The sequence below is a fragment of the Bison bison genome, unplaced genomic scaffold (assembly GCF_000754665.1).
Source record: "Bison bison bison isolate TAMUID 2011002044 unplaced genomic scaffold, Bison_UMD1.0 scf7180017864286, whole genome shotgun sequence".
Taxonomy (NCBI): Eukaryota; Metazoa; Chordata; class Mammalia; order Artiodactyla; family Bovidae; genus Bison; species Bison bison.
Genome location: NW_011494858.1, coordinates 914,040 through 941,235, shown reverse-complemented (window position 1 = coordinate 941,235; position 27,196 = coordinate 914,040). Strand labels below are relative to the sequence as shown.

General features: G+C 40.4%; 1 protein-coding gene across 1 annotated transcript in view; it reads left to right on the top strand.

Annotated features, from left to right (window-relative positions):
* The window catches only part of KIAA1328 (KIAA1328 ortholog), a 419,817-nt gene that overhangs the window by 353,601 nt on the left and 39,020 nt on the right, over positions 1–27,196 (top strand). The window contains exon 11 of the mRNA XM_010849781.1: positions 4,311–4,419. Coding sequence (XP_010848083.1) covers positions 4,311–4,419 — 109 coding nt within the window. The remainder of the gene's footprint in view (positions 1–4,310; positions 4,420–27,196) is intronic.

The following is a 27,196-nucleotide window of genomic DNA, read 5'->3' as shown; positions in this document are numbered from 1 at the left end:
GCAGAAGGGGGGACTTGGGTTCTGGAGGAGAGTGCCGCAGCCGGTCTGTGGCAGGCGGGACAGAGTGAGCCATTCACAGGCGGGCTGTGCGCAGCCCTGCGCTCCTCAGCCTCAGACGTGTGTCTGCCCGTGTGGACGGGGCACTGGTGTGGAACGTGGGGTTTGGAGAGCAGACCCGACAAGAGGACTGCTGTTGGCTGCCCGGAGACAGCCTGAGGGGATAGGAGTGAGGTGCTCCACTCCAGGAGTGCTGCTGGAGGAAGCCCAGAGTGCCGTAGAAGTGAAACACTACTGCTGAGTGAGGCATGAAGGGCAGCGCTGCTTACAGCCTCGTCCCAGTCGGCTGCTGCCTCCCCTGCTCCTGCCTGGGTGAGCACCCACACCCCAGCCAGTTGCCACCTCTGCCCCCTCCCACCGAAGCGCCAGTGCACCTCAGGCGCTGCCTCTGCCCCCTCTCACAGGTGGGGAGCAGATCCCTGTGGTGGCCCATGCATAGAGGTGAGGCTGAAACCCAAGCTGAACCCCAGGGACTATGCAAGGAAGGAAGAAGGTCTGAAATCTCTCCCTGCCGCTGCATGAACCACAGATTAAATACCTGTGACCATCTTCATAAACTCAGCACCTGCGGAACAGCTGAATGGACAAGTGCCCCCACAGCTGAGACAGATCTGGTTGTAGCAGCTATGGAACCTGTCAGCACATACACTCAGGAGTGGACCAAGTCAGAGCCCGAGCTGCCCCTGTAGTGCCTGCAGTGGGTCCAGATCCAGGATTCCTGCAATCCTGAGACCTGATTTGAGTGGATTTATGCTGGCAGCCTGGTGAAAACAAAGCCTGATAAGACACCAGGGCCAAGTGCTGGCATACACACTGTTACAGTGGGGCTGAGAGCAGTGCCAGCAACACAGTAACTTGGGAGCTCACACAACAGGTGAAAAATGACACAAGAAAGCATCCCCACAGACGAATAGCGCCGGAGAGGAACTCTCAGTGTCTTCTCTCCCAGTGGGAGTGCCCCAAACCTGCCGACCTTGCACCACATATGAGAAGCACAGCAAGAATAAGATCTGGGGCCTCTACTACAGCAGCTCGGGAGCAGGCCCTGCCCCTGACAGAGCAGTGAAACTACAGAGCAAAGGGGAGCCCCCTCGGCTCAATATCCAGGGCAGGCTCTGGTCACCACACCAGCCAAACCCCCCTATCAAGGGGATCATGGCCAGCATACACTGAGGAAAGAGGTGGCAAATGTTCATACTAAAAACAGCCCTCTCACTAAGCAATAAACACACACACACACACACACACACACATGTGAAAATAGCCCTCTAAGGCTGTCTGAGAGTCTGGAATTGGGTGGAAGAACTGCCAGCATTTAGTCTTGAAGGTCAGCAGGGCTTAGGTAAAGGAGCTCCACAGGGCTGGGGGAAACAGAGACTCCACTCTTGAAGGGCACACACAAGATTTTACATTCACTGGGACCTAGAAGAAAGCAATACCTCCATAGGAACCTGGGTTGTACCTACCCAGGGGTCTTGGAGAATCGCCTGGAGAGACAGCGATTGACAGTAGTTCACTGTGGAGGCAAGGACATTGTTAGTGGAGGCATCGGGGAGTATTAATCGGTGTAAGCTCTCTCAGGGGTCCCCATGTGGAACCACTCAACAACCTGCAGGTTCCAGTATTGAAATGCCTCCAGTCAAGCAACCAGCAAGACAGAAACACAGCCCTACCCATCAGCAGACAGACTGCCTAAAGTTGTCCTAAGCTTACCCCATCCCCAACACATTCCCGACACAGCTCTGCCCTCTATAAGGACAAGACCCAACTCCACCCACCACAGGGCACCAGTCCCTTCCACGATGAAGCCTGCACAAGCCCCTGGATGGACCTCAGCCACCAGGGGACATACATCAGAAGCAAGAGGCACTACGATTCTGCAGCCAGTGGAAAGGAGACCATAAACACAGTAAGTTAGACAAAACGAGTCAACAGAGAAATATGTCTCAGTTACAGACGAAGGAACAAGATAAAAACCTACATGAACAACTAAATGAAGAGGAGATAGACAATCTACCTGAAAAAGCATCAAAATAATAATAATAAAGATCCAAAATCTTGGAAAAAGAATGGAGACACAGGCCAACAAGGTACAAGAAATGTTTAACAAAAAGACAGAAGATTTAAAGAACAAATAGAGATAAACAACACAATAACTGAAATGTGAAATACACTAGAAGGAATCAATAGTAGAATAACTGAGGCATAAGAGCAAAGAAGTGAGCTGGAAGACAGAGTGGTGGAAATCACTGTTGCGGAACAGAATAAAGAAAAAGAAGGAACAGAAAGGAGGACAGTCTCAGAGACCTCTGGGACAACGTTAAACACACCAACATCTGCATTATAGGGGTCCCAGGAGACAAAGGCCTAAGGAAATATTTGAAGAGATTATAACATGGGAAAGGAAATAGTCACATCCAGGAAGTTCAGAGAGTCCCACACAGTATAAAGGCAAGGGGAAACATGCCAAGACACATACTGATCAAATTAACAAAAATTAAATACAAAGAAAAAATATTAAAACCGGTAGATAACATACAAAGTAATACCTATAAGGTTATAAGCTGATTTTTCAGCAGAACCTCTGCAGGCCAGAAGAGAGTGGCATGCTTTATTTAAAGTGTTGAGAGGGAAAAACCTACAACCTACAATACTCTACCCAGCAAGGTATTCATTTAGATTGTACAGAGAAATCAAAAGCTTTACAGACAAGCAAAATCTAAGAGAATTCATCACTACCAAACAGCTTTACAACAAATGCTAAAGAAACTTCTCTAGGCAGGGTAAAAAGAAAACAAAAAGAGACCATAGCTATAATAGAAACAAGAAAATTAAAAATGGGAAAGCTCATTTGCCTGGTAAAGGCAAACATACAGTAAATGTGGGAAATCACCCACACACAAATATGATATGGTACATATAGATCATGTAATATTACTCAGCCATAAAAAAAGAAAAAATAATGCCATTTGCATCAACATGGACCTGGAGATTGTCATACTGAGTGAAGTAAGTCAGAGAGAGAAAGACACATATATGATACTACTTATATGTGGAATCCTTAAAAAATGACACAGATGAACTTATTTACAAAACAGGAATAAAGTCACAGATATAGAAAACAAACATGGTTTACTAGGGGGAAAAGCAGAAGCAGAGGGGAGGGAGAAATTGGGAGATTGGGATTGACATACACACACTGCTATATATAAAACAGATAACTAATAAGGACCTACTGTATAGCGCAGGGAACTGTTCTTAGTCCTCCATAATGACCTATTAGAAAAGAGTCTAAAAGAGGAGAGTTATGAATAGGTAACAACTGATGCACTTTGCTGTTTGGCAGAAACTAACACAGCATTATAAGTCAACTGGACTCCAATAAAATTTTTTAAAACATTTTTAAAAAATTAAACAGTAGCCAGAACTCTTCCTATAAAAAGCATCTATCAAAAAAGAAGTAAGGTGAGATGATCTGCAAGGTCTCTCCAGCTTTATCATGAGAATTTGATACATGAAAAAGCTCAATTATATTTTTAATAAATGAAAAGTTGGAAATTTTTGTTTAAAATGTTTTTAGAAAGAGGAGAAAATTATTAAATAAGTAATAATAAAACAAACAAAAACAAAAGATTTTTCTTTCCATGCCATGTTATTACTTAGCCCCCCAAAAGTAAAACGTAATTACCAACTAAACCTTGCTTGTTAGAAACAGAAACCAAATTAGCCCCAGAATGGTGAGTTGACCATCTTACTTGTTTTAGCCCAATGTTGAGTTCTTTAAAAGAAGCATTCATAATTTATGCCTACTTTGAAAGTTTTTTGGGGGTAGAATCAATTTAATTTGGAGGGCTTAAAGGTACAAATTTTCTATTTTCTATTTTGTCAAGGAGAGGAAAGAACTTTTCTTATGACAGTGAAAAGGAGCAAAATAAAGCAATCTACTTTCTTGGGTGTCTTTACCCTAAACGCAAATCATCAAGACTTTAATAATCAGATTTACCAACCAAATCTCTAATTAGTCTGTTATTGCACAAATCCATGTTTTTAAAAACAAGATATTGTGGACCACTGGTGTTTACAAAACCAAAACAACCCACCGAGTTTTCCATCTGCCATTGTTGCATTTCAGAGGGAAGACAGCTTACTTCTAAAGCTTGGGGATTCCTATAATCTCTGATATATTATTCATGATAGACTCTTGCATTTTCTTTTATTGAATGCCTGAATTAGTTCCTTTATTGTACATGCAGGGACAGTGGCAGAAGTTCGAAAAGATGCGTCCACATCTCCTATGACAACAGGGAGCCAGAAGGAGCTTGTAACCCCAGCTACATCATCATCCCAACATGACGGCTCCCGGTGAGTTTCAGGGATTCTTTGCTTTACCATTCTCCAGGTGAGAACTTTTGCTGAGTTATTTAATAAAAAGTGAAAAATCTTAACAGTTCTTATGTCTCCAACTCAAGACAGAGGCCCTTATTTGGAAGCATCTAGATACGACCAGGTAGAACTCCTGGAACCCTTTCCTTTATCCATGATTGTCCTTAATTGGTAATGGTAATTGACAAGGTTTCCATAGAAACACAAAGCTAATCCTACCTTTCATCAGAAAATGTTTAGGAGCGGGTCCTACCCAATTTATCCCGAAATGGTTATACACTTGGACTATACACTTAACTTACTGAATCAATTGATACTGAAAACCATAGTGGGTTTTGTTCTACAGTTAAATGACTATCAACATTTACTTATACAGAGACATTTGAGGAGCTAATACTTTGATTGGCTTTTTCTACAGTCAAGAAAAGAAATATGTTATTAAAATTTCTCATGTCTAATAAGCCAATTCCTATATTATACATTTAACACTGAATATATAAACATTAACACCAAAAGGGCATGTTTGTGTTTCCTTGGGGATGTGATTTTTTAAGCACTTAAAATCCTAGCATCTTATCCAATAAATATAGATTTTAAGACTTAATTTTAAAGAACTTTTGGGAAATGACTCAACACATTTGTAATGGAGGAGTTAAGGTAAGAGGAAAGGCAATCTGGGTTTTCAAATGAATTTTCCTATCTTTGATGCGAAGATCTTGAATCAGATCTTTAACACTACTCTAATGTGTTTTTGATAATTGCACTTCAATTTCGTGAGAGGCATGAAAAAGAAGAATAAAATGTTCCCCAGTAGGGTTTTATAGAACATCCTCAGCACACATTTTCTGAAATGACCATATCAACTTTGTGGAGTTTTACAAGCCCAGGTTAAAATTGCGGTGAAGACTCATATCTACAGACCTTAAAAAAAGGATTCTTTTTCTGTTAGTTCTTAATGCTGCAGATCAGCTAGATACAGATTCTCAGAAGCTTCTTAAATAATGAGCATTTGGCTAAATAAAACAATGTGCAGCACCCCAGATTTTACCCTTAGAAGTGCGTGATGGCATATTATAGGTCTGCAATACAAAGTGCAGAGTTGAAAAAAAGACTCAGTACTATGAAAATCGGTTACCAAGGAAGCACAGTGGTTGCTTTCCAGATTTCGGAACCAAGATTATTTTAATTATTTTTATTTCAAAGTGTAGAAAAGGAATTTTTATAGACTACTTTTACATATAAGCTTTTAATGCAAAAGGAAAGCCTATTATTCTTCATTCCAAGAAACCTTTGACAGTACTGAGAAGAACAAGAATAAAAGCCCTTTCCCTGTCTACCCAAAATTCCAAGAATTGTCAAGACCTGCAGAAAAGGATGGGGATGGAACAGGGGCCGTGGGAGACAGTTTTTCCTTTGTTCTCTGAAAGTGCTAACACCTAGGAGAGTCCCATATGGGTCCATGGGCAGGTGATAAAACCCAGCGTGGCAAAGTCATCTTTCTCATTCACAGTGTAGGTTGTTAATTGTTCTCTCTGCTGCCTGTCAGTATAATGTGAAATTTTCATTCCCCATTCAAGATGGGAAAAGTTGTGGCTGAAAATGTTAACATTTGCATTTTTATTTGTTGATTTATTTAAAGGACAGCCTCTCCTACAGCAATCCATCACTTGGTGACACCCCAAATATGAATAATGTATTGTAGACTTGTGGTTACAATGTGTAATAAGTGCTAGAGACAGTAAGGGAATGTTAACTATGTTGCAAATGTAATATTTATTGACGCATAAAGTTTATTGCTTTCGAGGTTCAATAATACTGACCATAGGACATTAATATCACTTATCCTGATTTTAGCAGGGCACCTTTGTGTGTGAAAATATTCATCTATCTCATGCTAATAAAATAAATATGTAATTTACAGCACAAGCAAAGAGGGCTTTATAGTTTTCTGTGCTGAGAGTGGCAATGCTTCTGTCTTTCTATTTTACATCTGGCCTCCAACACTGATCACACACTCCTGAGGTGTCCAAGAAAGTAGGCACAGTGGGCATCTTGGCACAAGAAGGTGGCACCACTGAGCTAAACAGTGCCACACGTTTCTGCTGGACCAGAACAGACAACACCCCTAGACCATTACACCTGAAGAGAGGACTGGAGGGACTTTTCTCCCTGTCATTCCGAATACCAGTGGGTTGGTGCATCTTTGCTCGCAGAGTAAGTTGAATAAATACTTTTCCTGACACAATTCTGAGTCAGAGTTTACCCAATTCAGCTTGATCTTCTGGTCTCCAGTGTGGAGCCAGAGCTGGGCAAGTTACCAGTGAATTTGTTATGAGCAGAAATGTTGCTGATAATTAACCCTTTTGGGCCTTCTAGAATTAGTTGTGTCCGTTGCCAGCATAAAGATCATATAAGAAATATCTGAGATCCAGAGCAGAAGAAGTAATGTTAATTAGCAACCGTCAGCTGTAATTGTCATCCCCATTAAGATGCAGAATTATGTATTTCTTCGTTATAAATAACCTTTCTAATTGTACTTGATGTATGCCAGTTTAATCAAAACGCATACTTGCAACAGGCAGATATTTGCATTAATGTAGTTTTGAATCTTCAAATCTTTTATTTCAGATTTGAGGAGAAAAGTCTATTACATACTGTATATTTTTTAAATGGTGGTATCTTTTTCTATTCAGATATGTATATCTGGAACATTTTGTATTAAAATGAAGACAGTATCTTGTGAAGCTGTTCATTGAAGCAGAAGTCTTGTCACTTTTTAAAGTGTTCGTGGAGTTTCCCTCGGTCTTATGACAACTCAGTGATGATTGTTCTAAACTGATAAACAAAGACAAATCCCAGGCCTGCGGCAGGTGTTAGTCACTCAGTCCCTGAAGTAAAAGGTTACTAAGGCCCCTTCTTGCTGTTCTTCCCTGACTCAGAAGACCTAAGGCCAGTACTCTTGAACTGTTCCCCCACCCCCACACTGAGATATGAAGAGAGAAAGACAGATCTCACCAAATCATGGCCAATTAGTCAATTTTTGGAACTGGAGCTGTGGCTGGCCTATTTCTAGGACATACTGTTCACCCCAGTAATCTAGGTTTTTTTTTTTTTTTCAGAAAGATTAGTTTATATCACAATAGCAAGTTGAAGTTTTCTGTTTTACTTTGTTTGGTTTGTTTTTTGATGTATGTCATGGGAGATGATTTTGTAGAGCTTGTTTTTTGTTGAGGGAGTTTGGGAAATATTTGTGTATGTGCTATAAAGGACTTAATAGCTTATTGGGGAAACTTTAAAAAGAAATAATAAGCTGAATTTGTTTGTTTGTTTTTTGAGGCCTTGGCCCTTTGCTGTCAAACCATACGCTTAATATGTTCCAAAAATTTTGCTGTAAGTTTCTACCTTGCCGAGCTTTTTATAGAGCAGTTGCCAGGACACAGTCGTGCTCACAGGCTACTGTTCACACGCAGCTGACTTGAAAGTCAATTGTGGAGCATCCATTGAGGTTGAGATTAAAGGACCCAGGCGTTGCTTCTTAGCTGTTTGGATGACTTTTACTTCTTTTTTTCTTTTTTATGATCCCAAATTTCAGTGTTTTTTCATTCATTCACACTGTGTGAAGCTTGGATTTAGTTCTGAGATATAGGCAGTAAGCCCATAAAACTCTGATTTAGAGTAAGAATCTGACAGACTTACTTTAAGGGTCAGAATTTGTTTTTATAACTTGATAGGAAGTTAATCTGAGAAAAGGGAAAGGATTGTGTTTCCATCACACACAATAGCCAGATTGCAACACTTTCTTGCACTTGTGCCCAGAATCCTATCAGAAATTCTTTTTTTTTTTAAATCAGAACTTTTCCTGTCCTAGACACTCACACAAATATTTTTAGTACCTAACCAGATCCCCTCATGTGCCTAGCACATAACAATGTGTTATTCTCCCAAGGTGGAGAACTAAACTAAAATCCATAACCTCAAACTAGAGCCTTGCAGGCGCTACTTGGCTTTATGTGGTCTGTTTGAACAGCAGACCTCACTGCCTCTATACAATAGAGCCTATGAGTGGTGACTGTATGTGACGATACTGGCTTCTATTCATTGAATGCCTATTGTGTATCAGGTATTGTGTTGGGTATGTTCAGATATGTCCTTTCACAATATATGTTCATACAAATTACGTGTCATTGTAAAACTCTTTTTAATGACTGTTAAAACTCATTTTCAAAGTATTGGATTTCTCTTAGAATTTTCATAATGATTTCCAAAAGTGTGAACTTCTAGGCCAAGGACTGTTATTTTAACTTTGTCTACCCTCAGAATAACAATTTCACATTACACATAAAGTACCATTCACTATAACATTTCCATTTTGTGTGTATTGTAAATAACAAAATAAAAACAAAACTTAATGAACTCCAGGAGATAGTGACAGACAGGGAAGCCTGACATGCTTCTGTCCATGGGGTTGCAAAGAATCAGACACAACTTAGCAACTGAACAACAAAATGAAATATTGCACAAAATGATGACAAATAAAAAGGGATAATGTGAAAACGTTAGAAAAGAATTGGTTGAATATGTAAAAGAAAATATGAAGTTATAAATATACCTATCTTACATATCAGGAGATGAAAAGCGCAGCCATTCAAAAGGATTTTTATTTAAGCCAAGTTGATAAATTGAAATTCCCTGCTAGCAGGTGCATTAATACCAAGAACAGTTGCATGCATGGAAATTTTTGTGTGTTTGATGAAGAGATGTTGCTTTTAATTAAGCCATGATTTGGGCTGTTACTATAATTCCCACTGTTAAAAGCCATTAATATAATCATCCATTCCTCTTGTACACACTGCTTATAGAGTGTGTAAATTAAGAAAACAGAAACAAATAGGCTAAATAGAAATAATAAAGACATAGTTTAATTCCAAGAAATGAATTCAGCTTGAGGATACCTGTCAATACATTCTTGACATAGAAGGAACATACAGTACAGAGAAAGTGCGCATCGTTACAGCTTACATTTACTAGCCACTTAGAGTTCTAGTCCTAGTCTCAGGAAATCCCTCTAAATTCTAGTGAAGGGATTATAAGAGCTATTTTACTGCTCATATGTTTCTGTATTTTCCATATGTTTTATAACAACAATGTATTACTTAGGTAATTTTGAAAACAATATTTAAAAGAAAATAAAGAGCACACATTCATAGAAAGGAAACCCATTTCATTATTTTACACTCTATAGTGCCAAGTAGTTGCAAAAAAAAACCTGTTATCTTTGGAACATATGACATAATTATGTTATTTCTTTGTTGAGCCAGCAATAGGTGAGGATTATGCTTCCTCGGTGGGTCTTCTCTAGGGGACTGAACTCTGAAAAATGCTGTGATTAGTGACATCTGTTCAGTATTTTCAGTTCCTGCCATCATTTCAGTTTTGGGCCTCATTTAGACTTGCTCATTTGGTCCAAGGTCATCAAATTCCCTTCACTTCAGTATTAAGAAACATTTGTTGAGTGTTACTTACTGTCCTAGTCACTTAACTGCTTTTATAAAAATTATATATGTTGCCTAATGTAATCCTCACAATCAAGAGAAAGTAAAGCTCAGAGAAGCAATTATAGAACATTTAAGAGCCTGGGGATAATGATTATAACACCCAGGTTAATAGGCCTAGGTTTCAATGCTAGTTTGTGTGATTTTGAGCAAATCCCTTAGTTTAATCTATAAAATGGGGATAATAATATCTCCCTCATAGGCTTGTCATCATGGTTAAGCAAGATAGATCACATAAAGTACCGAGCACAGTCCTGGTACATGGCTAATAGGAGCTGTCATTGTAGAACTTCCCAGGACCACACAAGCAATAAGAAACAGAGCTCAGATTTGGACCTTGCTGTTATAATTCCAGACTCTATGTGAATTCCCTGACAAAAGGTTAGGAATAGGGTTAGGCTCATCTAAGAGTGGGCAGTACTGCTGCATTTTTTAATATTTACCATGGAAATGCTCTTGCAGACATACCTGAGCCTGATTCCTCATGTGAAAATAAGAGATTTTAAACCACCTTGCAAATTTGCTCAGAGGATTAGACATGACTAGATATGCAAAGCCTTAACTTGGGGCTGGGTGACAATACGCCCTCAAGGTTAGCTTCCTTTTCTGTGCTCTGGGCAACTAGATTTGGGGGAGCACCTGGAACACAGTATATGTGAATGACACAGGCTCCCCTTGCAAAATGCCCTGAGTGGCAGAGCTGTGCAGAAATGTGGCTTAGAAGCAAGCTGAATAACCCTGCATTCAAAGTTATTTATAATGGATTTCTTTTCATAATTATCCCTTTGTGAAAATTCTGAAAGGGCTTAATTCCCTTTAGAGCAGTGGTTTGGAAATCTATGTGCACATTGGAGTCACTTAGGAATCTGTCAAAGTAGCAGTTTCTGGGCCTTACCTGGGTTAATTGAACCAGAATTGCCAGAAACGGGCACCAGTGATGTACAATTTTTGAACATCACTGAACTCTGTGATGTTCCCAGATGACTCCGACATACTTGGTCTGAAGACACACTCTGGAGCTGCCCATCTTCTCACTGCCCAACCCCTGCACACTGGCATTCTCCCTTTCTCCTTTCTGCCTCTCTCCTATCCCAGGGCCTCTACCCTCGGTCAGCAGTTTTCCATAGCCATTGTCATCCTCTCCCCAAGGTACTATCAGGATACATCGGTAGCCTGCAGTGAAAAAAAATTATTAAGAGGTCCTTGAAGAACTCCATTCAGTAATCTCAGTTGTTGAAATTGGAGACTAATCACTGGGACATATTGTTGATGGCTTTCTTCTCTGTGAAGTGTATGGACACATCATTCTATCCATAAAGGAACTCTCAGCAAACAGGAGAAAGATGCCTGAGGAAATAATTCCTAATGCTTTCTGCCACTTTTCTCCTTCTCTGCTTTATCCTTTTTTCACAGTACTTATCACCTTCCAATAGACTGTGTAATTTACTGATATATTTTGTCATCTGCCTCACCTGTGTCACATGGAACGTAAACTCCTGAGGATGAAGATTTCTGTTGTATTCATTACTGCATCCCTGTGCTGAGCAGGGCCTGGCTCATGGTAGACATTCGATAAAATATTTATTGGATGAATGAAAGAATGAATTAGTGATCAAAAAATGGATGTTTCCTTTTATTTATTCATTCAGCCACACCATGTGGCTCCTGGGATCTTAGTTCTCCAACCAGGGATCGAACCCAGGCCCATGGCAGTGAAAGTGCCAAGTCTCTGGACCACCAGGGAATCCCCAAAATGACTATTTCCTTTTAAATGTATCAGTTCATGTATTCGTGTAGACAACAATTTTCCTTCATTTCTTCTCTGTATCTACAAAAGAATCATGTTTATACCCAGCTAATATTAATACATTCATTGTGCTTCATTTATTTCCCAGAACTTCCTCACATTTTCATCTACTTGAAGATTTTCCCATTGTATGAGAATTGGAAATGTTTAGGTTGTCAGGAGGTTTCCAGACTGGATGACAGCAAGCTCTCAATTGTGACCAGTTTTGGCATGTTCTTTGCACTGAGATTTGTTGCTTCCTTAATATCTCACAATTATCTTCACTAAGTGAATGTAGAATGTATACCACTCCATTATCTTGTGTTCATCCATATCATAGAGCTTCTTCTAAAGCTCTGCTTAGGCCTGTAGCTAGTTTTCTGTTTTGGTTTCCTCAAGTTAATATCCTTACATGCAGGCAGGCAGCATGGCTTACAGGAAAGGCCTTGAGAATTAAAGTCCAAAGACCTATATTCATCCTGCCTCTTTGCTTAGCAGTAGCAAAACCTTGACAAAGTCCCTCAACCACATGGACCTCAGTTTTCCAGCTGTCTATCCTATGTCAAAACCATACCCTCCATTTAGAGATGAGATCAAAATGGAAACATGTACATTTGTCTCTTGATTTCAGAGTAAGTTACACATTTTGAAGATAAAGTAATGGAGAGATGAGTATTTTTTCATAAATAATTGATTTCAGAATAACATAGTTTAAACTTCTTTTCAAAATCTTTGGGTTTCCTGCTGGCCAGTAGTTTAGAAATGCTAAGGAGATAAACCAACTTGGCTCCACATCATTCAAAGCACAGGGACAAGCAACTTGTGGGTATTGCTGGCCTTGCCAGTTGACAGGAGGCCAGGTGTAATTTACGTTTCCTGAGATAATGCTCCGTGAACATGTGTTTACTGAAGTTTTTTTCTTTTTTGAGGTTTAAATGAAATTGTATCTGGAAATCATTAGATTTTACTTTAGGAAAGACACTTGGAGTAAAACAGAAAAAAGTTGGTATCCTTGAAGTCTAAATTAAGGTCATTAGTCATGCTGAAAAAGCTGACTGGGTATTAGTGTAGGCTACACACTTTGCCTTAGGACAAGAATGGTCAGGATTGTGTGTGAGAGTGCCAAGTATGCCACTGAGTACAATCAAAGACACTATCAACAACAAGACTTGCCGTGAAGAAGACAGAGAATAATGTAGCAGTTAATAGTCATTGACTAATGCATTTTCAGCTCAGTTGGACATTTTTGCACACTGTTTATGTATTCAAATATATACATGTGTTATATTGAATGAGTGAGTGAAGTCGCTCAGTTGTGTCCAACTCTTTGTGACCCCGTAGACTGTAGCCTACCAGGCTCCTCTGTCCATGGGATTCTCCAGGCAAGAATACTGAAGTGGGTTGCCATTTTCTTCTCCATATGTTTTAATATATTTAACACTTTTCACATTTTCCCATAAACTATTTGCTTTTGATATTAATAAGCCCCTCTCCCAAAAAAGATATTGCAGTCCTTTTTTTTCACATTCAACCTACGTTCTCTTTATTTCTTATGGAGAAACTCATTTTAGCATTTTGCATTATCTACAAATTTTTGTGAGTCTAACCACAAAATTTGAGACAGGTACATAGAAATTTCTTGTAAATAATAAAGGGAAACACATGAATATTGTTATTTTCATTACATTAATACACCTTTTGGGGACTATGTATGGGACTGGAAAAGATCAGTTTTCATTCCAATCCCAAAGAAAAGCAATGCCAAAGAATGCTCAAACTACCACGCAATTGCACTCATCTCACACGCTAGTAAAGTAATGCTCAAAACCCTCCAAGCCAGGCTTCAGCAATATGTGAACCGTGAACTTCCTGATGTTCAAGCTGGTTTTAGAAAAGGCAGAGAAACCAGAGATCAAATTGCCAACATCCACTGGATCATGGAAAAAGCAAGAGAGTTCCAGAAAAGCATCTATTTCTGCTTTATTGACTATGCCAAAGCCTTTGACTGTGTGGATCACAATAAACTGTGGAAAATTCTGAAAGAGATGGGAATACCAGACCACCTGATCTGCCTCTTGAGAAATTTATATGCAGGTCAGGAAGCAACAGTTAGAACTGGACATGGAACAACAGACTGCTTCCAGATAGGAAAAGGAGTACATCAAGGCTGTATATTGTCACCCTGTTTATTTAACTTATATGCAGAGTACATCATGAGAAACGCTGGACTGGAAGAAACACAAGCTGGAATCAAGATTGCTGGGAGAAATATCAATAACCTCAGATATGCAGATGACACCACCCTTATGGCAGAAAGTGAAGAGGAACTCAAAGCCTCTTGATGAAAGTGAAAGTGGAGAGTGAAAAAATTGGCTTAAAGCTCAACATTCAGAAAAGGAAGATCATGGCATCTGGTCCCATCACTTCATGGGAAATAGATGGGGAAACAGTGGAAACAGTGTCAGACTTTATTTTTCTGGGCTCCAAAATCACTGCAGATGGTGACTGCAGCCATGAAATTAAAAGACGCTTACTCCTTGGAAGGAAAGTTATGACCAACCTAGATAGCATATTCAAAAGCAGAGACATTACTTTGCCAACAAAGGTTTGTCTAGTCAAGGCTATGGTTTTTCCTGTGGTCATGTATGGATGTGAGAGTTGAACTGTGAAGAAGGCTGAGCGCCGAAGAATTGATGCTTTTGAACTGTGGTGTTGGAGAAAACTTGAGAGTCCCTTGGAGTGCAAGGAGATCCAACCAGTCCATTCTGAAGGAGATCAGCCCTGGGATTTCGTTGGAAGGAATGATGCTAAAACTGAAACTCCAGTACTTTGGCCACCTCATGCGAAGAGTTGACTCATTGGAAAAGACTCTGATGCTGGGAGGGATTGGGGGCAAGAAGAGAAGGGGATGACAGAGGATGAGATGGCTGGATGGCATCACTGACTCGATGGACGTGAGTCTGAGTGAACTCCAGGAGTTGGTGATGGACAGGGATGCCTGGCGTGCTGCTATTCATGGGGTCGCAAAGAGTCGGACACGACTGAGCGACTGATCTGATCTGATCTAATCTGATGGGCCACTTGGTGTACAAATCCTAATATTACCCATGAAAGAAAGAGTCCAAGTTGGTCTTGAAACTCAAGAGTAGTTGGCCAGTGCATTACATATTTACTCACCAAGACTTTCATTGATCTTCTTTCTGTTGTGGGTGCCTACTGAAATAAGACTGTTACTAGGATTGAAAGCTCATCATCTCATTGCTTTGTACTCACCCCCAAATGGCTGTAAAATGATCAACTTGTCTGGAAGGTAAGCCTCTTGGCCAGCAAGGGGAACATGATTACTAGTACACATGAGAGGGTGTTTCTTCCTTTGGGAAAGCTGGGAAATTCTGAAGTGGATTGTGACTTGTATTAGAATCGGGACCCTGCTTCAAGCTTTCCCTGTTATAGGACATGGGCTACTTGAAAACCAGAGCCAATCATTAGAGTTGAGAAGGCTCCATTCCAGACCAGGACAACAAGTAGGAAGCAGACGAATCTTGTATGTAATTACATGTCATATGAAAGTCCTGCCTGCTGTTGTGCTTCTTGGAGAATTCATCCTTTCCACATTTTGACAATTTAAAAATCACCTGGATTAATGTTCATATTAAATAATAATAATAAATAAGGGATATAAGATAAAATGGATGGGATTGTTAGCCATGGGATTGATTTTTAAATCTTATTTAGTAAATAAAGGGTGATGGAAGATGTACCCTGGGGATTGTCTTCTTTCTGTGACTGAGTAACCCTGAAAAAGTGAAAGTGAAAATCGCTCAGTCGCGTCTGATTCTTTGTGACCCCGTGGACTATGCAGTCCATGAAATTCTTCAGGCCAGAATATTAGAGTGGGTAGCCAGTCCCTTCTCCAGGGGAGCTTCCCAAACCAGAGATCTAACCTAGGCCTCCCACGTTGAAGGCAGATTCTTTACCAGCAGAGCCACAAGGGAAGCCCAGAATAAACCTACTGAGGCATTTTTAAGACCCAGAACAGAAGCTAGAGCTGGTGCACCATGCCATTTCACAATGAGTAAAAGGATGTTAAGTTTATTTTCTTGCTGAGGGCTGTCTCTTACCCTCACCCTGGAAGAAATGTGTACAACAGAAGTCGGCACGGTCATGTACTTGGCACGTGGTATAATCTGATAAATGCTAGAAGTATCAGGCCTTGGGACACTTGTCCTACCAGATGCAGCTTGGACCGATCACCACAAATGGCACTCTATGTGGACTGTCACTCGGATGCCTCTACATGCTCTTCATTAATGAATTGGTGCCCTCCTGCGTGGGGAGTTGCTGGTGCAGTGTGCCCCAGCTCGGAGGAGACTTTTCAGTCAGAGCGTGTATGCATCCTGTCCAGTCCCATGTCTGCTGTCTGCACTGTCTCAGCTCCTGACTGAGAAACAAGCTGCTCCTAAACTAGAACTTCTCCATGGACCCGCTGATACACCTCAAAACCAACCCCTGTCTTTTGGGCATTGGAAAGAAACATAGTGATGGGGCAAGAGGCAGATTCTGGTAAGAGCTGAGGGGCTGCTGCATCTCAGGGCAGATCCTAATTGTCACACAGGCCATTGGTTTACAAAAGGAACAAGCTAACTAGTGGCAGAACTAAGACTGGAGCTGGCCCTGGAGCCAGTGGGAGCCCTGGCACCCTGAACAGCTGGAGAGTTAGAGGTCGGCGGCATCCCTGTAACACGGTAGATGAGCCACCCTGAGCCAGGGCTGCAGTTTACCATCGCTCCTCATCCCTTGTGGCTCAGCTGGTAAAGAATCTGCCTACAATGTTTGAGACAAGGGTTCGATCCCTGGGTTGAGAAGATCCCCTGGAGAAGGGAAAGGCTACCCACTCCAGTATTCTGGCCTGGAGAATTCCATGGACTACAATCCATGCGGTCGCAAAGAGTTGGACATGACTGAGCGACTTTCACTTCACTCATCCAGGTGCAACTGGAGCTCAGTGGCTTCTCCAGACCTGTCCCTCTAGTCCACTGAAGCTTCACCAGCTTGTCTCAGTTCTTTTATCTGTCCCCTTTGAGTATAAATATTTTTGTCAGCAGCGAAATGTTTCTACGGATGTACAGCTACAGGTCACATGGCACTGACTTGTATTCAAACCAAAAGGCTTCATGCTACGACTGGAGTACTGTGTCATTACTTCAGCAGAGTCTTTTGTATCAGTGTGAGGATTTCAGTTTCACGGCCTGCAGACTTCACAGTCTTCTGTGCTCTCTTTGCCTCTGTAGTGTCATAAAGGATAAATCCCTGTGTCCCATTCATCTTAGATCGATAAAAAGTAAAGTTGATCCATTTGAGATCTCCAAACAAAGACAGATAAAAATCTATTGGCAAAAAGGTCTTATTAAAGAAAAAAAGAATTATTTTCAGCTAATATGGCTTTCCATATGGATGAATATGGTCTCAAGGCATGAAAGAGGAAAAAACTTCTGTGTTAACGTTGGCCTCTGGTCCTATTTCATTATTACAGATTATCTTGACTTTACTGATTGAAACACAAGGTATCCTCAAGTGTTTAGGTATCATAAAAATCAGGCTGGGGCCATGATCTGTTTTTAACCAGTCACTGCTGGCAAAGAAATTAAAATTTGACCTTCACACAACTGTTTATTTGAAAGAGAGAAGGAAACATAGTAGTAGAGAAAGCTGTCAGTATTAGGAAATGTCTGGAATAAGTTAATAGCAACCAAGGTAGAAACAAATCAGAACTTATTATTTAAATTGACTATTTCATTAAAACAGAATCTTTAAAATGAAATAAAAACCTTACATATGGAAGTTTGCCATATCAGAGGCTTAAGATCAAAGATAACACAGAATTAGAGTTATAGCTTAATATCATAAATTGTTTAACATTAACTACTAAGAGATATATACATTTAACCTTTACAAAAAGTATGAAATACTGTGTGGCCTATAAATTTACCTTCTTGCCACCACCTTCAGCCTGTGGCCCCGGTAAGATTGAACTGCCAGATGAGCTCAATTGGCTATGATGCGGGCATCCAGCTCTCACTCCCTCATGATACCACCTGTCTTCCCCAGAGGGCTGTTGTGTAGGGGCAGGGAAAGCCATTTGAGAATCTGTTTGCTAATTAATTTTTAAAGGAACTAACACCAGTGATTGGCAGCAGTCACTTCAACATTTATGCTTAGTTGGGACAGTTGTAGTGATAATATGTATTTTTTAAAGTGACATTTTAAACCACCTATAATCCTCCCACCCACTGTACACGCCACTGTAAATATTTTAGTCTTTCGTGTATTTCCTTCCAATCCTTTTTTTTCTTTTACATCTTATATACTTCTCTTTTTTTAAACTAACTTTTTCTAAATTGTGAAATATCTGGAAGTTTAAAAGCAAAACTCTTCTTTGTGTTGATCATCCCATGAGTAAATAAGAAACAGGTAAGTGAAAATTAGCAGTGCTAAATAAAATCACCTGGATAGACATATCAGCAGCGTTGATTGTTAGAATGAGAACGTACATGTTTCTCTCATAAGTTATCTTAGAGATGCTATGATATGATTGTTTCCAATAAAATGTCTCTTCTTTTTTCTTCTTTATTGGATCAAAACACAAATTTAAGGCAAAGTATAAATCACTACTATAAAATATATGCATATTCTAAACATGACTCTTAAATCTGTCCTTAGGATGAAAAAAATATGTATTAAAGTTAAATCATACAATTAGAATAAATTGCTTTGTAAAGGAAAAAAGATTGATCAAGTGTAATCTGCCTGGTTAGGAGTACTACAAGACAAGGTTTGCTGGAGTATACCACTCCTATCTGGGCTTCCCTGGTGGCGCAGGTGGTAAAGAACCTGCCAATGCAGGAGACATGAGATGTGGGTTCAATCCCTGGATCAAGAAGATCCCCTGGAGGAGTGCATGGCAACCCACTCTTGCCTGGAGAATCCCATGGACAGAGGAGACTGGCAGGCTGCAGTCCATAGGGTCACAAAGAGTCAGACATGACTGAAGTGACATAGCACACACACACCATTCCTATCTGCGCATTGCCTTTCTGCTTTGACAGTTTTCAGAATTAGAGGCAGCTTTGACAAGCCATATTGCTTTACCTTGTGGCCATCTGGAGTTTGACGTAAGAAACTTAAGCTAAGCTCCAAGCCTCTCTTAAGACACCAAAATAAGGTTTGATTTGCACCTTAGCATACCCCATTTATTTATTCTTTTACCTCCTTCCTTCCATTTATCATTAACTTTGACCCAAACAGGGGGCATCAGGCTTAGTTACTGTGCTGGCCCCATGCCAGCTCTAATGAACAAGAAGATTCCTTCCCACCAGTCTTCGGTCTTTCTTACTGACACCTCTTATATTTCAGTGTCAAATTTGTGGTACTTTTCCTTGCCATCCAGTTTTCTAAATTCTTCCAAACTAGGATCGATTGCTGATCTGTCTGAGTCTTGTTATTGCCAGAACCAGTGGCCCCTCGGGTCTTGGTGATGCTGTTGTAACTCCAGTTTCTTCCCCATTAATTTCTGCTTTTTCCGTTCCATGTGTTTACAACTGAAATATTTTCACCCTATTTGGCCACCCTTGTTTTCTCCTCTATTGACTCCCCTTCTTTTCCTTTCTTTCTACTGAATCATTCTAATTTTTCTAGCATCAGTAAAGTCCACTGAAAGAAGTTAGAGAAGTAAATCAGATATAGTTTCTTGCACTGTTTCTTATCCACACCTGCCTCCCCAGTAACACAGCATAGAGGGAGGAACACTCGTGCACTAATCGCATCTACTGTGGCGGTCTGGGTCCCTGCCTCCCCACCGCTCCCCAGTAACAAAGCGTCATGGGGGAAGCACGAGGTGCACTGTAATCGCGTCTGTTACAGTGGTCTGGGTCAGAGGCATTTCATTAGGAGGATTTCCTGGCTACTGTAATGTCAGGCAGACACGACTTGTACTCAGGCATATCAGCTGTTCCACCAGTGGCATTCCATTTAGTAGGGGAGTTGCCTTTTTCAGGGTACATGCTGTGTACTGTTGCTCTTACTCCAAAAGCTGCATGTTCCCCACCTCTAATTTCTATCCAAGCTGTCACAGGCTATGATCAGCTGGGGGTCATACATTAACCAACAGGTACCTCTCTATGCAGCTGTGTCCAGAACTAGGGAAACAGTCTGAGTCCAACATGAGTCTGAGTGAACTCCGGGAGTTGGTGATGGACAGGGAGGCCTGGCATGCTGCGATTCATGGGGTCACAAAGAGTCGGACACGACTGAGCTACTGAACTGAACTGACTGACAGTCTTGAAAAATCATTGAAGTGGTGACTTTTCTGGGAGCCCCTATACTTATCAACATAGTAGGTGAGCTCTTTAACTGTATGTCCCCCAGTTTCTGTTGTTTCACAACTTTGCCTTCTGCCAACCTGTATCACCTCCTTTGTGACCAGAGGATGGAAGGGTATAATCTGTTAAGTTAAACTGAAAGAATCTAAGGACGCTTTCTTCAAAGAACTTTGATTCCAGCTTGCTTCCAATCAGTTCAAGTCTCCCAGCTTCAACTATGGCGCTGAGAGCAAGCAGTACACCTGAATCTCCAGCTCATGCTGTCCCCGCTGACACTGAGGTTTGCCTAGACTAAGGGTAGCAGCCTGTGGCATACACACAGGGAAACTGTGTGTCGGGGGGTGGGGAAGTGCTTTGTTTTGTGTGGGGTTGTTCTCCTTCATAGGTGTATATAAAGTTTATAAAGTCCATCTACCCATATTGTCTTTCTTTTTGAAAGTATAGACAGCCATAAAACAAAACACTACCATTTAGTCTTGTAATCTTAAATTCCAGTACATTCTAATGTACTGATAAATTATTTATGTTATAAAATGTTTTTTCAATAATGTGTAGCATAAAATGGGATAAATGCACATCTATACGTGCCCTGAACTTTTTAGTGCAGGCTAATAAACAGGGTAACCTGGCATCATTTTTGCCTGGTAGAGTTCACAGGCAAGCCTTTCTCCTTTCAGTTTTAGTTTCTGCATTGTGTACCTCGGAAGTCAGCTTACTGCTTTTGCAGCTGGGACCTTGCAGGTAACATTCTTTAACTCTAAACTGTCTAACCGTGCTTCTCTCTCAAGATAACCAAGGTTGGGGTCTATAAATTTCACTTGTCATTCTGGCTTCCAGACATATTCAATTAGGCTTTAGTTCATAATTAGTTGGAAGCTACAATTTCCATAGAAAAAAGAACATTTTATATTAAATGACAATTATCCAGCTTCATGATTTCACAAAATGATTAAGATGCTAGAAAATAATTAAGATATTTTAGGTTTCCCAATACTGAAAAATAGAGGCATGGGGAGCTGTGTATAGTAGCTCTTGTTACAATGACAGAAAGAAAAGAAATTCTTCTTAAATAATTTTGTTTTTATCAGTTCAGTTCAGTCGCTCAGTTGTGTCCGACTCTTTGCAACCCCATGAATAGCAGCACGCCAGGCCTCCCTGTCCATCACCAACTCCCGAAGTTCACTCAGACTCATGTCCATCGAGTCAGTGATGCCATCCAGCCATCTCATCCTATGCCGTCCCCTTCTCCTCCTGCCCCCAATCCCTCCCAGCATCAGAGTCTTTTCCAATGAGTCAACTCTTCGCATGAGGTGGCCAAAGTACTGGAGTTTCAGCTTTAGTATCATTCCTTCCAAAGAACACCCAGGACCGATCTCCTTTAGAATGGACTGGTTGGATCTCCTTGCAGTCCAAGGGACTCTCAAGAGTCTCTTTATTTTTATAGTTGCATAAATTATCAGATTTGCCCAAATTTTCTTTCCATATCAAAAGCTCCAAGATCTGCTGCATTGCTTGCACGTGTGTGTGTGTGTGCTAAGTTGCTTCAGTCATGTCTGACTCTTCGTGAACCTATGGACCATAGCCCACCAGGCGCCTCTGTCTTTGTGATTCTCCAGGCAAGGATATTGGAGTGGGTTGGCATGCCCTCCTCCAGGGGATCTTTCTGAGCCAGGGATCCAACTGCATCTCTTATGTCTCCTGCATTGGCAGGTGGGTTCTTTTCCACTAGTGCCACCTGGGAAGCCCACATTGCTTGCAAAGTTATAGTCTTTAGTGAAAACCAGCAAAGAGCAAGACCAAAAGGCCAAGGGTAGGCATTTCATAAACCTTACGTGGTGAGCTTTGTTGAAGAAGAGGATTGGGTAACTGTCAGAAGGCTTTTTCTGTTAATAGTAATATCTTTGTGTGAAAACTTAACTCAGGACTGACAGCCAGGAGAGAAAATCATACAGGTCCACAGTCCTTCATCCAAAATTCTTAGAGCCAAATGTATTTCAGAATTCACAAAATTTTAAGTTATATGGTTTACATACTATATTGGATACAGTATAATGTATGATTATTCACACCAGGGAAGTCCAATGTAATAAACAATACATATAAATTGCCTCATACAAGTTCATGTCAGATTTTACAACAAAATAAATTTGAGTTAGGTCAGATATTGCTACCAAAAAGGTTATGAAAAAACTTTCACTTTTTATTAATCTTAAGATTTTACAATTACAGATAAGGATTCCTTGCCAACATCATCACTGTTGGACATTTTATTTTATTTATTCCTAGTTCAGGAATCTCCATAAAAGGCATTGTCTCTGCTTTCCTCTAAATTATTTCTTCATATTGTTCTCTGAGACAGAGGCTATACAGATTTCAGGAGGAGCCCAGTAAGGAATTTCAAATCCATTTGGGTTAAATATTCGCTTTCAGAGACAGAGAACTAAATTAAATTGTTTTTACAATTACTGTCTTATTCAAGAAATAAAAATTAATAGGGCTATTTAGTGAAAAATAGGCTTTCTCACACCCGTTTCCCAGCAGCCAAGTGCCCTCAGTGGATGTAAACTCTCTCAGTGTCCTGGGTGTCTTTTCGGGGATAGATACACATGGATGGTCTTGACTGTGTGTGAATGTGTGCACTGTAGAACTTAGCTTGTTTTTTTAAATCCATCCAATGTCCCACTTTATGAATGTACCACAGTGAATTTAACCAGCCCATTAATGAGTGAATATTTGAGTTATTTTCAGTCTCTTATGATTGCAGAGTATAATGCTCCAATGAGTGTTCCTATATATGTCATTTATACATGTGTGAGGATATCTGTAAGATGAATTTCTAGAAATGCAGTTGTGGGTCAGAGATAAATTCACTATAAATTTTTATAGATAATGCCAAATGGCTTTAATAAAGCCATACTTATATTTTATTTATTTAATAAGCCATACTTATATTCCCACTTGCCTTATTTGAAAGTGCCTATTTTATTATACTTGAGAGAGTATAATCATAAAGTTATTTGCCAATCTAAGAGGTGAAAATGGTATCTTTTAGTTATAATTTACATTTTCCCTGTTATGAGTGGTTTTATATTGTAGTCATTTGTATTTTCTACAAACTATTGTCCTACTTTCTGTCTGTTTTTTTCACCAATATGTTAGTCTTTTTTCTTTACATGTTAAAAAAAATGTAGTCATTTTGTAATATGTCACAAACATTTCCCCCAGCTTCCCTATCATCTTTTAACTTGGCTTTTATGACATTTTATGACATTTTTTCCCCCATGCAGAAAACTCTCCCATGCAAATAAATTTTCAGGTCCCTTTCAATTGGTTCTACCTTTGATTTGTCTTTAGTCATGTCACTCTGCGTTCATTCATGTAATAGTTTGTTATGATAGCTTAACTGGCACATTTATCCAGAGTTCTTTTCTAATCTCCCTTTCTCTGCCTATATCTTGCTTCCTAACAACAATTCAAAATTAATAGTAATTGTTGTTGTTGTTGTTCACTTGCTATGCCATGTCCGACTCTTTGCAGCCACATGAACTGCAGCACACCAGGCTTCCCTGTCCTTCACTGTCTCCCTGAGTTTGCTCAAACTCTTGTCTATTGAGTTGATGATGCTATCCAACCATCTCATCCTCTGCTGCCCCCTTCTCCTTTTGCCGTCAATCTTTCTCAGAATCAGGGTCTTCTCCAGTGAGTCAGCTCTTTGCATCAGGTGGCCAAAATATTGGAGCTTCAGCTTCAGTCCTTCAATGAATATTCAGGGTTGATTTCCTTTATGATTGACTGGTTTGATCTCCTTACTGTGCAAGAGACTCTCAAGAGTCTTCTCCAGCACCACAGTTAAAAAGCATCAATTCTTGGGCGCTCAGCCTTCTTTACGGTCCAACTCTCACATCCATACATAGCTACTGGTAAAACCATAGGTTTGACTATACGGGCCTTTATCAGCAAAGTGATGTCTCTGCTTAGCTTTCATTTATTGAGCACTTATATGCCAGGCATAGTGCTAAATGCTTTGCAAACATTATCATAATTCCAAAATAAACATTGTCTTTGTCCCCGATTCAAAGCTAAGGCAACTGAAGCTTGGAAAAACTAAGCATTTTGCCCCAAATCAATTAGAAACTGGGAGCCTGAGCTCTTACCATTACCTTAAAGTGTTTTTATAAAGAATATAAATTTGTAGCTATTACCAGAAATACTGCAGTAATGATCAGCCCTATAAAGATGATTAAGGTATTATTCTCCTTGAAAAGCATAGTCTTGGGCATGAAGATTCCCAAATTCTTACGTATTTATTCACTTTGTTATTGCCTGTTTCTCATTGGTGTCAGTAAAGCTATGCCATTTAAAATAGATAAAATAGAATGGTCATCTATTTGAAATATATATCCATGTGAATTTGGCCCATTGAATTGTTCTACTTTGCCAAAAGTCTCTAGCTACAACTTTATTTATACGATAATGACTTCTCAGCTGCTGCTGCTGCCAAGTCGCTTCAGTCATGTCCGACTCTGTGCGACCCCATAGACTGCAGCCCACCAGGCTCCCCCGTCCCTGGGATTCTCCAGGCAAGAACATTGCAGTGGGTTCCCATTTCCATCTCCAATGACTGAAAGTGAAAAGTGAAAGTGAAGTTGCCCAGTCGTGTCTGACTCTTAGCGACCCCATGGACTGCAGCCTACCAGGCTCCTCCATCCATGGGATTTTCCAGGCAAGAGTACTGGAGTGGGGTGCCATTGCCTTCTCCGATGACTTATCAGAGTAACAGTTTAATCAGCTGTATTCATTTCTAAAAGCCCCAGCACAGCTGACAATATTAACCTTGTAGATCTAGATGTTGAGACTACAAGTTTGGTTTAAAAACAGGAGTTAAACTTCTCAGCCAACACTAATTTCAGTTTAACTGATACTGTAGGACTAACAGCGTTGAGAAAGCAGAAGAGAACCTATCAGTTCAGTTCATTTCAGTCATGCAGTCGTATCCGACTCTTTGCGACCCCATGAATCACAGCATGCCAGGCCTCCCTGTCCATCACCAACTCCTGGAGTTCACTCATACTCACATTCATCGAGTCAGTGATGCCATCCAGCCATCTCATCCTATGCCGTCCCCTTCTCCTCCTGCCCCCAATCCCTCCCAGCATCAGAGTCTTTTCCAATGAGTCAACTCTTCGCATGAGGTGGCCAAAGTACTGGAGTTTCAGCTTTAGCATCATTCCTTCCAACGAAATCCCAGGGCTGATCTCCTTCAGAATGGACTGGTTGGATCTCCTTGCAGTCCAAGGGACTCTCAAGAGTCTTCTCCAACACCAGTTCAAAAGCATCAATTCTTCAGTGCTCAGTTTTCTTCACAGTCCAACTCTCACATCCATACATGACCACAGGAAAAACCATAGCCTTGACTAGATGGACCGTTGTTGGCAAAGTAACGTCTCTGCTTTTCAATATGCTATCTATGTTGGTCGTAACGTTTCCTCCAAGGAGTAAATGTCTTTTCATTTCATGGCTGCAGTCACCATGTGCAGTGATTTTGGAGCCCAAAAAAATATAGTCTGACACTGTTTCCACTGTTTCCTCATCTATTTCCCATGAAGTGATGGGACCAGATGCCATGATCTTCATTTTCTGAATGTTGAGCTTTAAGCCAGCTTTTTCACTCTCCACTTTGACTTTCATCAAGAGGCTTTTTAATGGCTGAGTAATACTCTATTGTTGAATCAGTTCTAATGAGGTGGATGAAACTGGAACCTATTATACAAAGTGAAGTAAGCCAGAAAGAAAAACACCAATACAGTATACTAACGCATATATATGGAATTTAGAAAGATGGTCATGATAACCCTGTATGCGAGACAGCAAAAGAGACACAGATGTATAGAACAGTCTTTTGGACTCTGGGAGAGGGCGAGGGTGGGATGATTTGGGAGAATGGCATTGAAAATATATAATATCATATATAAAATGAATCGCCAGTCCAGGTTTGATGCATGATACTGGATGCTTGGGGCTGGTGCACTGGGACAAACCAGAGGGATGGTACAGGGAGGGAGGAGGGAGGAGGGTTCAGGATGGGGAACACGTGTACACCCATGGCAGATTCATGTTGATGTATGGCAAAACCAGTACAATATTGTAAAGTAATTAACCTCCAATTAAATAAATTTATATTTTTTTAAAAAAGAGGCTTTTTAGTTCCTCTTCACTTTCTGCCATAAGCGTGCTGTCATCTGCATATCTGAGGTTATTGATATTTCTCCCAGCAATCTTGATTCCAGCTTGTGCTTCTTCCAGCCCAGCGTTTCTCACGATGTACTCTGCATAGAAGTTAAATAAGCAGGGTGACAATATACAGCCTTGACGTACTCCTTTTCCTATTTGGAAGCAGTCTGTTGTTCCATGTCCAGTTCTAACTGTTGCTTCCTGATCTGCATATAGGTTTCTTAAGAGGCAGGTCAGGTGGTCTGGTATTCCCATCTCTTTCAGAATTTTCCACAATTTGTTGTGATCCACACAGTCAAAGGCTTTAGCATAGTCAATAAAACAGAAATAAATGTTTTTCTGGAATTCTCTTACTTTTTCGATGATCCAGCAGATGTTAGCAATTTGATCTCTGGTTTCTCTGCCTTTTCTAAAACCAGCCTGAACATCTGGAAGTTCACGGTTCACGTATTGCTGAAACCTGGCTTGGAGAATTTTGAGTATTACTTTACTAGCGTGTGAGATGAGTGCAATTGTGCAGTAGTTTGAGCATTCTTTGGCATTACCTTTCTTTTAGATTGGAATGAAAACTGACCTTTTCCAGTCCTGTGGCCACTGCTGAGTTTTCCAAATTTGCTGGCATATTGAGTGCAGCACTTTCACAGCATCATCTTTCAGGATTTGAAATAGCTCAACTGGAATTCCATCACCCCCACTAGCTTTGTTCATAGTGATGCTTTCTAAGGCCCACTTGACTTCACATTCCAGGATGTCTGGCTCTAGATGAGTGATCACACCATCGTGATTATCTGGGTCATGAAGATCTTTTT